The sequence below is a fragment of the Nycticebus coucang genome, chromosome 4 (assembly GCF_027406575.1).
Source record: "Nycticebus coucang isolate mNycCou1 chromosome 4, mNycCou1.pri, whole genome shotgun sequence".
Classification (NCBI taxonomy): Eukaryota; Metazoa; Chordata; class Mammalia; order Primates; family Lorisidae; genus Nycticebus; species Nycticebus coucang.
The window spans coordinates 44,383,268-44,400,092 of NC_069783.1; the positions used below are offsets into that span (position 1 = coordinate 44,383,268).

At 48.4% G+C, this 16,825-nt stretch overlaps 1 protein-coding gene across 2 annotated transcripts in view; it reads left to right on the forward strand.

Moving 5' to 3' along the window:
* PRKCE (protein kinase C epsilon) overlaps nucleotides 1-16,825 on the forward strand; it is a 551,144-nt gene that overhangs the window by 335,944 nt on the left and 198,375 nt on the right. For both annotated transcript variants that reach the window (XM_053589740.1, XM_053589739.1), the window contains exons 4-6: nucleotides 1,009-1,043; nucleotides 2,266-2,351; nucleotides 6,269-6,398. In XM_053589740.1, the coding sequence (XP_053445715.1) occupies nucleotides 1,009-1,043; nucleotides 2,266-2,351; nucleotides 6,269-6,398 (251 nt within the window). The remainder of the gene's footprint in view (nucleotides 1-1,008; nucleotides 1,044-2,265; nucleotides 2,352-6,268; nucleotides 6,399-16,825) is intronic.

The window sequence follows — 16,825 nt, forward strand, 5'->3', positions numbered from 1 at the left end:
ACAGCCTGGGATGTTTGAATTTGGCTCTGAGTACCCCCTGGCTTCCTAAAGTATCGAGTACTTGCTTGTCTTAGCCTTACGATGTTATTGAACAAGTCACTGAGGTTAGTATGGTCACCTGAGATGACACAGCTCAGAGGAAACTCAACCCAACTGAAGCAGAAATGATGCCCCATTCCAGCCACAGACACTTCTCATTCCCAGGACGGACTCACCTCTCTGACCTGTTTTCCATATTTTGGTCACAAATTGAGTGGTCTTACATGCAGATCCAGCTCTCTAAGCCCATGGGAAACACTGCTGAGCTCTCAGTCCCCTGGGGTGTAGCCTGAGCTGGGAGCTGGATGGGGGTGGGGGGCTTCCAGACATTGCAGTGTTGGTACGCTGAGGACAGTGTAGGGCCAGGCTGGTTTGATTGGTCTGTGTCTGTGCTGCTTTTCAGCTTTGGTCTGGGGCCCTTACTTTGGCTATGGTAAGAGCTTCTAATGTTGACCTTCACCCAAAGGGTCGGTTTAGCCCCTGAGTCCTGGCCACAGACTGGGACTGATACCTTGGTGTGGTCTCTAGAATGCTCAGAGAACACACCTGCCCGGTGCAACCTTCCTAGCTAGGGAGCTTGCGAGCCCGAGGGGCATGGTGCTGGCCAACATGGAATGTCCACTCTGTCTACAAGGAAGGGGTGTGTGACTGGCCAAGTCCCACTGAGAGCGAGTAGGGTTGTCATGGCTTTCCAGAACACTGCTGACCGCGCTGAGGTGACTGTCTGTATAGGAAACCAAGCTCTGACACTGGCCAAACCTTCCCCCTCTCCCAGCACCAGCGCTGCCCTCTTGTGGCCTTCTAGAAGGAGGCGTTTTAAGGTGCCCTGCAAGTGGAGGCAAAACCACCCTGCTCTGTGGGCTCTTTATCAGTGTGATGAGGTAGCAGCCAGGAGTACCTGGCTTTGTGTGTGTGTTTTCTGACCGTGAAAAATTTCACTGTTTTAAAACATTGTATTCTTCTTTTCAGGGGTGTCATAGGAAAGCAGGGATACCAATGTCAAGGTAAGAGGTATTTTATGAACTAAATCTTTGGAGGGCTTGGTTAGATACAGATCCCTAATGCTTGCAGGAGGCATGTGCTGGGTTTGATGCCATTCAGAGGCTCTGCAGTCTGTGAAGCAGGACCCTGCTTTCTTTGTCCCTGCCTGGCCACCCCTCTCACATACATGTATGGGAACATGTACAGGTAGGTACTGCCTCCCTCCAGGTATCCCTGTGGTCTCAGCAGGACCCAGTCCACGCAGCCCTGTGTACCAGTTGGAGCAGATGGCACTTTCCCTCCTAGTGTGAGACACGCTGCTTCAGTGAGAGGCCGTCTGCATGCCTGCTTGTCCTCAGCCACCCGTGTTCCCTGGCGGCTTTTCACCTACTTGTTTAATTCACTTCTACTAAATGCTCCTTGCTCATAACTTCTTATCTCTTGTGTAGAATCGTTAGCTCTTAAAAACAAACCTCACTTGAAGCTATTGAAGATGATTTTGTTTTCCAGTTAATTGACTACAAATGGAAGGTTAAGTTGTACAGAATTGGAGGGTGGAAATATGCTGTGGTCATGTTGAGGTTTCCCTGTGGTGAGGGCAGGAATGCTGGTCCATCTCTTCCCCTGATGCTGTTTAAATTGGGTCTGACCCTTGGAGGAACTTGGAGGTAGCTGTGTCTTTCAGACAGTGTGTGTCCAGGCAGATACTTAATTCTTGGCTACCTGTCACCATACCTGTGTCACTAGAGACAGAGCTACCAGTCACTCCTTGTAGACGTTTTCAATGCAGTGAGAACTTTAAAGTTCGGCATATCAGAGCACAACCAGATAGGAAGCCTCTGAGCTTCTGTGTCTCCTGCTGCAGGCCTTCCTGTCGCATTAGTCACCCCAGCATGATCCTGAGTGAAGCACAAGGCAACTGCACCTTTGATAGACAGTTTTCCATGGAAGAGCTGGGAAGAAGTTGTTCCCTGACCTTAGCATATGGAAGTGAGAAAATTGATCAGTTAGAGAAGCCTGCCAATGCCCTTTGACTATAACTGCTCTTCAGAGCAAGTAGGAAGCCCTGATGGCTCTGGTGGCAGAGCATTTGAAATAACTGCATAATGGGCTCTGGGGGGAGGGTATTAAGGCTCAGTGACAGAAGGGGCTCCCCTTGTCCCTTCTCCCAGACCTGTTTAGACCCCAGGATGGACACTCCCTTTCCCACATGTCACTCAGCCTTCCCATCTTTGCTGTTTGCAGTCTGTACCTGTGTGGTCCACAAGAGGTGTCATGAGCTCATAATCACCAAGTGTGCTGGGTTAAAGAGGCAGGAGACTCCTGACCAAGTAAGTATCTGTGACGTGGAAGCTCTGGGCTCCCTCACTACCAATGCTTTTCTTCACTGCCTGCTCTGTGGTTCCTGGGAAAGCCTCTCTTTGAGACCTCACCACTTTCTTTGTGGTGTTGATCAAAACCAAAGGCAGCTGTCCAGTCTTCTGCACGAGCAGAGCCTATGGGTAAATGCACTTCAAGTTGGTCTTGGCCCTGTGGATGTTGTTATGCCAAATGTGGTGTGATCCCAGAGCTCAAGCCAAGGAAAGTGTGAATAGTTTTATTTCATTATCTCATCAGAACACTGAAGGGGCTAGCTGAGGTGTCACTGGCTCCATGCTGGTAATAAACAGTGATAGAAATGGGGGATCTTATCTTTAATGAGCTGGAACTGGAATAAAATGAGCAAGTCCCAGGAATACTAAGGGGGTGGAAATAATCGCAGTTACAGTCACCAGTCCCTAGAAACTTAGCATGCCCTGATTTAAGCACTTTAACATACATTATTTAATCCCACAATGACCCAGTGTGATAGATGTTATCATTCTCAATATAAAACAGAGGAGCACGGAGAGGTCAAATTAACTTGCCCCAAATCACACGACTAAGAGCCACATTCAAACCTCTGGGGCCTGTGTCAGGGTCTGAGCCCTTGACCCCTGTACCCTGTGGCCTCTTAAACTCAGAATCTATTGTCAGATGGGCTATGAAGGAAATTGTTGGGATAAGAAAGCAAGAAAATGCACCAGTGAAGCTAGCTTTCTCCTAATCGAGTGTTTGGGAGAATGACAATACCACTGGTAGACTGTAAACTTTTTCAAAGAAGATAAGTATGAACATGGGTATAGGTGTTATGTGTTCACAACAATTGATTTCAAAGGCATGCTTTTAATTCTACATGAAATACTTATAATTTCAGGCTATTAGAGCTGGGGAGCAAAGAGAGGGGCCCATCATCTGGGTGGATGATGAGGAAGGTCTACAGTTTGGCTTCCAGCAAGAATGACTTAAATTCAACCAAATGCATCTTGGTATCTGAGGCATTTCCCATCTACTATCTCTTTACTTTCCTACTGTCTTTGCAAAGAAGCAAGGGACATGGCTTAGGTTGAGCCTTCCATGCCCCTGCAGGGCAGACTGGAGTGCCAAAGTTCACAGAGGTCACCTGTCGTGGTTACAACTGCAAGCCCGCACCTGCCTGTCCTGACTTCTTCTGGTTTAGGATCATGGCCCCAAGTACCCTGTTAGCCTCATGACTTTTATAAGAAAGTGAAAGCAGGAGACGGCCTGCTTCAACCCGTCTGCCTTCCTGTGGACGTGCCCGTGAACGTTTACTGGGAAAGTTCTGTGTGGCAGGCACTGTGCCATGTCCCATGAAAGTAAAAGAGTACAGGAGTCCTACCCTCAAGGGTCTCACAGTTCTCATCACCTTGGGCCTCTGCAGGTTCCCGACGCTCTTCTACTCTTCTGTGGAGGGAAGAGTCCCATAGGAGTCCCTGCCATTCAGGTTGGAGGGCTGACATTTGAAATGCCAGAACCCAGCTTCACCTGTGACCTAGTTCTTCTGACCGTCCTTCTTGGCATATCCAGAAAAGAAGGCTCCAGTGAGGTGTGTCCCCCAATTTGGCAGGTAGCCCAAGGGTCAAATTGCCAGGGATTGAAGAAGGGAGGCTTTAGGTTTCCTAGCTGAGCAGAGTTGATTACCTGTCCCGGCTCTCCCTGCCACCATCTCATGCTTCCTGAAGTCAGTCTCCTACAGTGCCAGCGTGTCTGGGCCACTGGGGCCATGGGCAGGCTCTCTGCTGGAGACCAAACTTGGAGTTCATTCTTCTCTGTCATCACCTTTAGTGTGATACCTGTGCACACACATCCTACGTACACACGTCCTACACAGGTAGCCTTGAACACCACACTTCTAATCCCTTCCCCCATCAAAGGTGCCCGGAGGTTGGGCTCCGTAAATATTTGGCACCAGGAGCCCCAGTCGGTGAGCTCCCCCATCTTGTGTCCGTGTTAGCTGAAGACTCACACTCTCCCTGCATTTCCAGCTGTGATAACCAAGGAATGTTCCACCTCCCTTTGTCACTTTCCTTTTTTTCTTTTTTAATCTCACAGTTCTGTGTTTTTGCTCTTTATTCACTCTGTGTTCCGAGTCTTGCTCACCCCTTTGTTTCTCTGCCTTCCCCAGCAGGAGTGTGTGTGCTTCCGGCCAGCGGGCGATCCGTCTTTGTTTTGCGTCTCTGTCTGACTCCGGGCCTGGCTCCTGTGTGGGCTCCTTCCTCTCCTCTCACCATTCTGATGCCTCAGTTTGTAGTGGTCCCAGTGGAGGGCCACACAGTGCTTTGCACCCCCACGCTGAATCTCTCAGTCACCTGGGACAGCTTCTCTACCTCCCCACCATAGTCTCATTCCTCTGTGAGGCCATCCCTGGGACATCAGGACCGTATCCTCAGCCGTCTGCCATGTCTTTGGGATTGGCAGGAGCAGAGTGAGCACAGTGATCCCACACATCCTCCACCGTGAGGCAGGCAGCCACAGAGTTGACGTGTCTATATTCACAAATAGGCATACCTGAGCTAGGAAGCAGTGGGGAGGATAATCGGAATCCTGTACCCAGGAAAGACCCTAATTGATAGCCCAAGTGTCTAGAGCTTGGAGCAGGAAAAGGATCAGCCATTCCTTGGAGCTGGACGATAGGGAATGTGGCATGAAGTCCGTTGATGCAGAGTGCACGTGGGCAACCGTGAATCTGTGCTCGCCTTCAAATCCATGCTCCTGTCCAGCCTTATCTCTTCCCTCCTTAGTCCCTAGGGGAGCCTTTCACTCACTAGGGAGCCAAGGCCTGGCTGGTATGTTGCATGTTGTCCACTCCCTAATCCCCAGAGCAGTGAGAGTGACGTCCTTTGCTGTTCCAATAGAGACACAGTCACTCTGCGGAGGGGTAGGGATAGCCCAGGGAGGTGGCCCATGCTGAAGACCCCTTGCTTCTGTGGAGCACTTCATGTTTCCCACCTCTTCACCCCTCCTGGCTTGTTGACTCCATCATTCTGTGACATGGGGCTAGGGGACCATCTTTATTTGCTAGGTGAGAAATCCAAGGCCCCAGGATGTCAAGAAGCCTGACCGAGACCCTCAGATGGTTTGTGGCAGCCCCCGCCCCTGGGTCCCACACCTGGGCTCCTGTCCCCACCTCCTTCCCCTTCCATCTTGCCACCTTCTCTTTACCCCTTTAAAATACTCTGCAAGAGGCTGCATAGTGGGTAAAAAACCCGCGTCTGAATTCACAGTCGTGGGGACGGCAGCCTGGTCTTGCCTCTCGTCAGTTTATAGGCATGGTTCTTAATCCCGCTGTGTTTCATTTTCTCATCCGTGAAGTCAGGGCGATGATGGGCCTGCCCCACAACGGAGGAGGCCTGAGATAAGGTGCCTGGCCATGTGTGTGGTCAGCACTGATACCTGAGCCTCCTGAGTGTCACCACTGAGTATTCGGCAATCTTTATCCTAATTGTTTTTAGTCCTAACTGATGTCTGACAATTTCTGTGACACTGTGCTGAGTTCACATGCCGCTGTACCTAATCCTGTGTCCACCGTTGAGCTGCCAGAAGACCCTTAGACTGGGTGGGGCTTCTGTGCACAAAGCAGCATTGAAGGCACAGTGACGGCTCATGAGCAGCTGAAGCTGAGGGCTGTGTGCTTGGTCAGAGGCCTGGTTGGGGGGAACCTGGCCTGGGGCAGCAGGAATGAGAGCCGGGCCAGGATCGAGGCTTTCTTTGCCTTGTTTCTCAGCACAACTTTCAGAGCCAAGCTCTGGGTTCTGCCACCTACAATGACACACAGCCTCTGGGACAGAAGTTCTGTAAGAGTCTGGTGACAAGTGCTTTGGGGCAGAAAGGAGCTGGGCGGTGACCTTGTGTCTTGCCATTCCTGCAGGTGGGCTCCCAGCGGTTCAGTGTCAACATGCCCCACAAGTTTGGTATCCACAACTACAAGGTTCCCACCTTCTGTGACCACTGTGGGTCCTTGCTCTGGGGCCTCTTGCGTCAGGGTTTGCAGTGTAAAGGTAAGTTGATCCCTGCCCCACCCTTGGAACCTGTAACAGCCCCACCCCCTTGTCTCCTCTTTCTAAAAAATCCTTGTCTGTCCTTGTGGCTTAGGAAGGAAGTTCCATGGGTGGCACCTGTGGCTCAAAGGAGTAGGGCGCCAGCCCCATATGCCGGAGGTGGTGGGTTCAAACCCAGCCCTGGCCAAAAACTGCCAAAAAAAAAAAAAAAAAAAAAAAACAAAACTAAGGAAGGAAGTTCCAGATTTGGCCAAGGACAGAGCATGTGTCCTTGTCAAGCCCTCAGTGGTAATTCTGAGCATTTATCAAGCAGGCTCTGGGCGGAGACCACCCAAAACTGTGTGGTGGGAAGCACCAAGGAGGAGAAGGCGTGACCCCCTCCCGCCACCTCTTAAGATAGTTAACAAGGGGGGAGACAAGATGAGTCTACAAAAGTAAAGAAATAATTTAAGAAAAGATACTTGGGAACAAAAGGGAAGAAAGTTTTTGGAGTTAGGCTGTGGAAGTAATAGACGTGAACGGGGGCTTTTCTGTCGTGACCTGTGGTTGAGAGCTTCCCCTTGGGAGGAGCTGTGCTAGGACATTGTCACATAAGGTACCTGTGATCCTTCACAGGCTTAGAACATAGGTGATATCACCTCCATGTCCCTGGTGAGAAACTGGGGCTCAGAGACTAAGTAACTGCTCACATCGCACAGCTTATTAGCAGAAGTAGGATTTGAACCTTGACTCTTTTTTTTTTAATTAAGTCATATATACATAGATGATGAATACATTTATGGCTTTGTGGGATTCAATGTGTTGATTATTTGTACAAATTGGAGTGCTTACATACTACTAATTAACATAGCTTTCACCTCATTTAATCAAAGTGTTAAGATATTTGTGTTAAGTACTTGATAGATTTGACTTGTACTCTTGCAATATGCTCCATAAGTGTGGTCCTACCATTAACCCTCCATTGAACCACCCTCCCTCCCTTCCCATCCACCTTCCCTTCCCATCCACCTCCCCTTCCCTCCTTCATCCCAGCCTATAGTTGTGATTCATCTCTCACATGAAAGTGTGAGTGATTATAAATTGGTTTTATAGTAGTACTGGGTACATTGGATTTTTTTTCCATTCCTGAGATACTTTACTAAGAAGAATATGTTCCAGCTCCAACCATGTAAACATAAAAGAGGTAAAGTCTCCATCTTTTTTTAATGCTGCATGGTATTCCATGGTATACATGTACCATAATTTATTAATCCATTCATGTGTCAGTGAGCACTTGGGTTTCTTCCAAGACTTGGCAATTATGAATTGAGCTGCGTGGTTCAGTGGGTAGCACGCCGGCCCCATATACCGAAGGTGGCGGGTTCAAACCCAGCCCCGGCCAGACTGAACCTTGACTCTTGCGTTTCTTGTTTCGCATTCTGCCCATTACCTGTCCACTCAGATAAGCATTCTAAGTGGTATGAGAACAGCACATAATGTGTGGGGGATATGTGGGGGAGGAGGTGGGAACATATTTTGGGGGTCTGAAGAGAGTGTCCAGTTTTATAACCTGGCTCAGCCTGCTCACAAGTTTGGACAACCATGAACTATTGGGCAGGAATATTGCATGGGCATTATTTAAAAATAGTGTTTTATTTGTACTAAATATGTTAATAAATGACCATTGCAGAAAAATTAGAAAATACATGATAAGAAAATAAACAGGACACACAAAATTGGTAACTGAAGGAATCCCAATGAGGAATTACAAGAATGGGAACTAAGGTAATGGCTGATGGTGGAGTGAGGAGGAGTAATTGGCTGAAGTGACGAGCTCCAGCTGGGAGGATGACGCTACCGTTTCCTGAGATGGGGCACAGCAGGGAGGACAGGGCTGGAGGCAGAGGTGGTAGAGGTGAGTTGAAGACATGACCGTGGGGAACATTCTCCTGACACCTGGGGCAGGAGCCTGTCTAGCCTGAGCATTCAGAATTTGTGATTTATTAATATCTAAGTAGTAGTTAAAGCTGTAAAGTAGATGTCATTCTCCAGCATTAAGTACCTTGAGTTTGAAGAGAGAAAAATCTAGGATAACACATTGGGGATGGCTCAGGGAGGGAAAGCTCACCAGCACGCCAAGGCAGTGAGAGGGAGAGCCATTCCCTGGAGGAGGGAAAGCCGGGAAGAGTGGCACCACGGAAGCCGAAAGAGTAGTCTTAAAACTTAAAAAGTAGCGAGTGGTACTAAGTGCTCCCAAGAGATTAAGATATGAAATTGGATTTAACAATGAGGACGTCACCAGTTATCTTGGCAGGTGCTATCTTAGTAAATAGTGGGGTGGAAGCCCCCATGCACAGGCTGAAGAGAGGATGGAGGAGAAATACTTCCAGAATGTGCCAGTCAGGGACGGGCAATGGGAAAGGAAGGATTGAAGAGCCAGGAGGGAGGAGGGACTGTAGACACAGCAGGGAAGAGGAGGGGGCTAGGATTTGGGGAGAAAGGGGCTGTCCTTCCCGCCCCCAATGGAGGGAAAACCTGGAGCCCAGGCCTGAGTGTGCAGATGGGTTTCTGGTGTCAACAGTATAGCAATCCAGGGGAGAGGAGTGGGCAAGATGATCCCCTTAAGTTTTGAATCTGTTGAGGGTGTTATAAGGCAATTTCCCTTTTTTCCTGAAATAGGAGGTTCTTTTTGAAGTTGAAGAAGTGGGGTGGAAAAAGCACAAGGAAAGTGGCAAAGGTTGGAAATTGCTGTTGCGGAGGTGAAGACATCCTGACCAGGACATGAGGATGTGCTGTTGACACTCCCAGTGGCTGTGGGAGCCTCCCACCATGCTGGAAGCGAGAAGGAAGCCAATCCAGTCTCCCTTCAGAGTATTCTTTCTAGCATGTGACCCTGAACCAAATGGCCTGTCTGAAATTGTTTAGGAGAGGTGAAAACAATAGAAGACGAAAGAAAGTTAGCGGGAATTGTGAATATTTTTGGCCAAGGAGTGATGCATTTTTGGAAAGATGAGTGTCGTTACTGGGAAGCAAAGCCTGCTCTGGATGGGACTCTGATGAGGCCATGTCTGGTTTTTAGTAAATTCTTAATGATTGATCCATCTAGGGAATCTGAATGAAGATACATCATCTCATAAATATTGATCTTTTAAGAAAGCAGCCCAGACGTTGCTGGTAGGCCTGTGGGTACCTGGAAGAAGGCGGGGCCCAGGGACGATGTATTTGGCCCTCAGGGGGTGGGAAATGTTCTCTCTAGGGTTCAAAGAGAATGAGGATGCCTGGAGCAAGGATGTCTGTTCTCGGGAGCCCAGGAACCTGGAGGGGAGTCAGGCTGGAAGACGAAGACTGTTCAGAATTCAGGGTCCCCAGAAAAAGTGCCCAGACCTTCCCTCTTCTGTTCCTTTGTTGTTGTGACTTAGCTGTTTTCCTCTTGCTACTATCCTCTTGTGGTGTCCTTATGTCTTAATTAAGAAACTTGAAATTTTTAGAGCAGTTTTGGGTTCAATTCACAACAGCAAAATGTCATGGAATATACAGAGCTGCTGTATCCCACCTCCCACACACACAGTGTCCCCACCACCAACGCCCCTGGAGTGGCTCTTCTGGTGCAGTTGATGCACCTGTACCGACCCGTCATTACCACGCGAAGCCTGTAGTTTGCCTTAGGGTCACTCTCGGTGTTGCAGGTTCCATGGGTTTGGACGAACATGCAGTGACATGTATCCAACAGTAGAGTATCATACAGAGTAGGTTGCCCTAAAAAATCTCCTATTACTATAGACATCTTTGTTTCCCCCTAAATCTTTTTGGCCTTGCAGACTCCTTACCCTAAAATTTTGCTCTGGCTCCTTTCAGGCCTTTTTATATACATTTGCTGCCTGGATATTTATACACATGCTGTTATTTAGTGTCTTTTGCTACACTACAGATTATCCCTAAACTTACTGGTGTAAAACAACTGGTATTTTCTCAGTGTTGCTGTGTGTCAGAAATCTGGAGAGGTGTCATGGCTGAAAGATGCTGGCATGGGCCTAAGGGGCTGCTTATGCCCAGGTCTAAGTCTGCTTCTGTGGCTGTGATTACTAAGATGAATCAAGACTTGGTGACCTGCATGGGTCTCTCAGCAAGGCCCAATGGAGCTGGATGTGTAGTCCAGGTGGTGGGGCCTGTGCCTGGCTCAGAGTGGTGCCTATCTCTACCCCTCCTTCTCAGGAAGGCTCAGCTGGGTTTTCACCTTTACTAGACCCAGGCTGGAGTCCTGGTCGCCCGGTCCTGGTGGGGGATCAGCCATGTGACTGCTAGTCTATGGCTTCAGCCTTATTGCCATTGCCACTCCTGAGAATGGGTTCTGATATTTTCAGCAGAACAGGTTTCTCAGGAGTTAAAGAGATCCATAGGATTGTCCTCATCACTCTCCTCACAGCCTAAAATTGCTCAGCCTACACAGGTTCAAGCATTGTGTGTATACTTTTTGAGGGATGGCCCCTATCAGCAGGTAAAGGGAATGTGATTGCTTTTGTTTTGCTGATGGGGAAATGAAGGACTGGTGAGGGTGGGACACATGGCATATGGCAGGGAGCTGTGGGGCTGCCTGTGTCCTCGGGGCTGTCCTTCCCCTGCCAGAGGGCCAGACCCTAGGAGGATGCTCTCAAAATTATTAGGTAGCTGAGCTTCTTAACCAAGGACAGGAAAACACTGAAACTAAGCAAACAGGCAAATACGTATCTTTTCTTTCTTTTGTTTTATGATTCACGTACCTGCTGTGTGATTCTTTCTCCAGACTCACTCATGGATCTGTCTCAGCACATTGTTAAGCAGCGCAGAGGGTAGCTTCCAAGGTTTGGATGTTAGCATTGTTTAATCTCTGGGGCATTTGGATTCTTTGCATTCTCCACTTTAATGGTGTTACCATCTCCAGCTTCATGATCACTGGCAGGTTCACTCTCTCGGGCCCTTTTCCACCTGTGTTTTATTTTTCTTCTGACACATGGAGTCAGTTATTCCTGGAAAGAAAAGATGCCCAATATCTTATAATTGCCTTTTCCTTTTCTAAAGGAGATCAAGGATTCTCACGCACTGCCCCCCACGCTCACATCTCAACATACTCACACTGAAGTCATCAGACGCCTAGGGAGAATTTTACAGGAAAGCCAGGTCTGCTCACGGGGATTGCAGTCAGCCCTGCAGGCACCTGTCTTTTTTTCTCTGTCTGTCTAGCGTGGACCATCTGCACCTGCCTGTCCACCTGGACAGGGGCCAAAGCACAGGAAGGTGCCCTCTAGGAAGGCATGGCCTGGACATTTCTAGTGAGTCACTTTCCCAGCTCCTGCCTCTCTGAGATCTATCTGAACAGCCACTCTGATCCAAGATTGTTCTGGGTGTGCTAAGGGGCAGGGCATCACCAACTCTCCAGGAAGTAATGACCGGGGAGGCCCCTCGGGGTTGGTGGTCACAGGCTAGGAGTTGAGGGAGCCGTCCTGGTTTACTTAATGTCTGGCTCAGGGATCATGGCAGGTCACCTTGGCTTGGTGCCCCTTGCTTTAAATCTCAATAGCTTTGTTGCCTTCTGAGGACAGTAATGAAAATAACAAGAACAGAGTGATTTTAGCCACGTACCTAATGGTGGCTGTGCAGAGCCATAAACATGAAGGCATGTCTGCCTCCTTTTATCCCTACCTTCTTTTCTTCTTATAAAAGGTATTTTGGATAGTTTTTAAACACTAAAAAGGTAACAAATAATTTTTAATTTTCAGAAGTTCTGAAAAATGTCCCTTTATTTTTAACAACTAGGCCCCTTGTCATACCTTCCTTTTATTTTTAGAATTGTAAAGAGCACAATACATAAATATATCTTCACTGTTCTCACTGTAAAAGATTCAAGCAAGACTCAAGTTAGATCTATAAAAAAAGTCTTTATATTTTCTTTCCACTTCCACCCTTAGATTTAACTGCTACCAAAATTTTGCAATGGGTCCTTTCAGGCTTTTCTATACACATTTGCTGCGTGGACACTTGTATTCACACTGCATTAGTGTCTATTGTATATCAGACAATCCTAAAACTTACTAACACAAAACAGCTAATATTTATTTTCTCAGAGTTTGTGGTGGGTCAGAAGTCTGGATGCAACTTAGCTGAATGCATCTGACTCATGGTCTCAGAGGATGCAGGCAAGCTATGGGCTGTGGTCTCATCTGAAAGCTGGACTGGAAGAGGATCCACTTCCAAGGTTGCTCACCTGGCTATTGATCAGAGACAACAGTTCTTTGTCATGTGGGCCTCTCCCTAGGACAACTCACAACATGTCAGCTGGCTTCCTTCATAGCAAACAAGTGAGAGAGGATGCCCAAGACACAAACCAGTCTTCTATAACTTAATTTCAAAAATGATATCTCATTGCTTTTGACATGCTGTGCTCATTAGAATGTCAGACATTGGGTCCAGCCCACACTCAATGGGAGGAAATTGCATCAAGACATGAGTACTATGAACCACCTTAGGGGCTGCCTACTACTGCAGTAGCCCCTCCGCTACCCCACAAATGTGATTGTCTTGTCTGTGGGGTCTACCCTGACCACTCTTGCAGAAAATGAAGCTCTCATCTCTTACCTCCAATCACTTCCTCTGCTCTTTTTAATCATAGCATTTACCACCTTCTAATGCTCTAAGTTATTTATATATTTCTATTTCTGTCCATTAGGATAGAACATAAGCTCCACAGGTACAGAGATTTGTCTGTTCTGTGCTGTTGCCCCACCACCAAGAACAGAGCCTGCACATTGGCACTCACTAGATACTTAATCCCGTATGCATTGTTCTATAATTTTCTGACAATATGTCCTGTAGTATTTCTAAGGCAGTACATAGAAATCTATTTTATTCTTCTTAATGACTGCTTAAAAGTCCACATTATGTTTATTCTATGGATTATTCAAATACTGCCCTCTTGATGGATATTTGTTTCTGTGTTGTCACTTTTAATTTATGCTACCACAAACATGCTCATGTATGTGTAAATAATTATAGAATACAGATTCTTAGAAGTTCAACAGTATCTTTGAGCCCTTGACTTTTTGTCATTGGATTACACACACTTGCAGTCCTAGCATTCTGGAAAGCTGAGATGGGAGGATTGCTTGAGCTCAGGACTTTGAGACCAGGCTGACCATAGAGCAAGACCCTATCTTTACTAAAAATAAAAAAAAATTATCTGGGCATTGTGGTGGGTGCTTATGGCCTCAGCTACTTGGGAGGCTGACGCAGGAGGATCACTTGAACCCAGAGTTTGAAGTTGCCATGAGGTTTGATAAAGCCACCGAAGTCTCGTCAGCTAGCTAGGGCTACAGAGCGAGACACTGTTTCAAAAACAAACACACAAAACCCAGAGACCAGCAGGGCTGTATGGTCAGGAAAGGCTCTTGCCAGGAGATGGGGCTTGAGCTGCCCCTTAAGGAAGAAGAAAGACCTGGAAAGGAGAGCAGGGAGGGGGGAGACAAGATGGCGGACTGAAGCCAGCTTTCAACAAAGGCTCCCGTCCAGAAGGAGAGTTAAGGGACAGGAATTTAGTAAGTATCCTGATGGACTTGAGCCTCACCAAGAGAGAAGGCTGAAGAACGCACATCAACACCGCTGAGGCAAGTTGTGATCACAAGGACGCAAACAAAAGGTACAAAATCCACCACCAAGCGGATGGGAGTCCCCCTCCCCCATGAGACCGGCTCTAGAGCCCCACAATTGAACAAGTGGGCAGAAATTAAAGGCCCTCCCACTACACTCCACGGGAGAGACCTTCTAAAAACTGGACCTACCTCCCCTACTGGGGTGCCGTGGCGTTCTCCTGCCGGACATAGGGCTGAATAAAACTTTGGGAATCCTTTTCCGGCAACCCTGAATCCTTTGCCGGCAATCCCCGGCGCTCCCCTCCCGCCCACTGAGGTCTGGAGGCCTGTCCCCCAGGACTTTGGATCCTTGGGTGATTTCTCAAGGGGAGTGGACAGTCCCCGAGTTGCGACTGGTCAGCATTGACTCTGAGGCGCGCAAGTGAGGAGAGGGCACCGGGCTGAGGGGGAGTCACGCCTCACGGCACTTCCCTGCGGTGCAGTGCACCAACCCTCCCCGGGCATACGGGGCCCAAGACTGAATCAGACTCTGGCCTCCCCATTGAGAGCTGAGAACCCCTACTCTCACTCGGGTTCTGAGGGCCTATCCCCCAGGAGTTCGGCTCCTTGGGTGATTTCTCGAGGGGAGTGCACAGTGCCTGAGCTGCGTCAGGTCAGCGCTGACTCTGGGATACGTGAGCGAGAAGAGGGCACTCTGCTGAGGGGAAATCAAGCCTTGGCGGCACTTCCCTGCGGTGCAGTGCAGGAGCCCTCCCCGGACCGTAGTATTGTGTAACACTGAATGAAACTCTAGCTTCCCCCCCCCCACTCCCAATCGGGGTCTGGGGGCCCATCCCCCAAGAGTTCTGATTCTTGGGGGATCTCTTAAGGGGTGTGGACCCAGCACAAACTGCGGCCGCTCAGTGCTGACTCTGGGGCGCAGGACAGAGGAGAAAAGGGTCGCCTGAGTGCCCACACCAGAGCAGCAGTTCCCTGGAGGTAGATCAACAGCCGTTTTTTCTTTAACGGCAGAACGCTCACTTCTAGATATTCTGAGGCCACACCCCCTGTCTCCCTGGGCAACCAGAGGAGGCCACCGGTGACACGGCTCACAAACCCGGAAGCTTCCAGGGCGGGGCCGACCCAGAGAGGTGTTCAGACGCAATTCTCCAGCAGCAAAGACGTTTGAACTCAAAACAGCCCGTCTTCTGTAGGCGACGACAGGAACAGAGACAGAACCTCACAAAGTTGTCTGTTCTGTTCTGTTAGCAGCATCCATCAGGGACGGGGCTAAGCCTGAGTGAACACCTCCTTCCCATCACCTGCATCAAACACTCAAAGATGTCAGGCCCCATCTCCTCCTGCTAGATAGCGGCAGTCTGCGGGGGCCTGGCAGACTTCCTTGCGATTCAGGCAGGTGCAAACCCCTGGAGTGTCTGTTCACTGCAGGCAACTGGGTTAGCCATCTGCAGAGATACCAGTGACTGGGTCCGACGGAGGGGCAAAATGGGGAAGGAGACGTCAACCTTCCCAGACTGCTCTGTTTGCTGGGTGGCTCCTCCTGACTCCACGCTGCACTGGGGTGAGCTGTGTCAGAGGAGTCACCAGGCCCCTGTGATCCAGTTCCCAGAGACCTCTTGAACCCTTCCACCCGAGACAAGTGCCGATTGAGACAGTTGATTCGGACCTTTTGAACTGGGCTAATAGACTGAGGACTTTTCAGGCGGTGCCCTGGGTGTGCGATTGTAGGAAGGTTTGATTCTCCTTTTCCAACTGGGGCCAGAGGTGGGCAGGCGGGGTGACTTAATTGCTGATTTTTCCACACAGCTGAGACTTCAAGCCAGAGTAGAAGTTGCAATAGGATCGAACAGAAACCAACTGAAAACAAGACAGAACCACTTTGCTCCACCACACCAGACAGGGCCCCAGTTTCTCAGGCCACAACACTGTACGGGCCCTCGATAAAACCCCAGGGGAAAAACCAAAGGGAGTAAACCATGGGGCGGAATCAGCGGAAAAACTCTGGTAACATGAATTACCAGAATAGATCAACCCCCCCAAGAAAAGATACGGCAGATGTGATTGAAGATCCCATTCATAAACAACTGGCTGAGATGTCAGATGTCGAATTCAGAATTTGGTTTGCAGACAAGATTAATAAAATGGAATTAGGAATTCGAGGAGAAATTCAAAAATTGTCTCAAGAATTTAACGAATTTAAAGACAAAACCACCAAAGACTTAGACACACTGAAACAAGAACTTACAGCCCTCAAAGATATGAAAAATACAGTAGAATCCCTCAGTAACAGAATGGAGCAAGCAGAAGAAAGGATTTCTGACATTGAAGATAAAGTCTTCGAACGCTCCCAATCTCTCAAAGAGGAAGAGAAATGGAGAGCAAAAACGGATCACTCACTCAGAGAACTCTCAGATAATTCGAAAAAAAACAACATAAGGGTTATAGGAATTTCGGAGAACGATGAAGTAGCTGCCAAGGGCACAGAGGCCCTTCTACATGAAATTATGAAAGAAAATTTTCCAGACATGCCTAGAGAATCTGAAATTCAGATAGCAGACAGCTTCAGAACCCCAGCACGATTCAACCCCAATAAGCCATCTCCCAGACATATCATAATTAGCTTCACTAAAGTTAACATGAAAGAGAAGATTCTCAAAGCAGCCCGGTGAAAGAAAACTATAACGTACAAAGGTAAGAATATTAGAATAACTGCAGATCTCTCTGCTGAAACTTTTCAAGCAAGAAGAGGCTGGTCATCAACTTTTAATCTCCTAAAGCAAAAAAACTTTCAACCCAGGATCTTGTATCCAGCTAAACTGAGTTTCATCT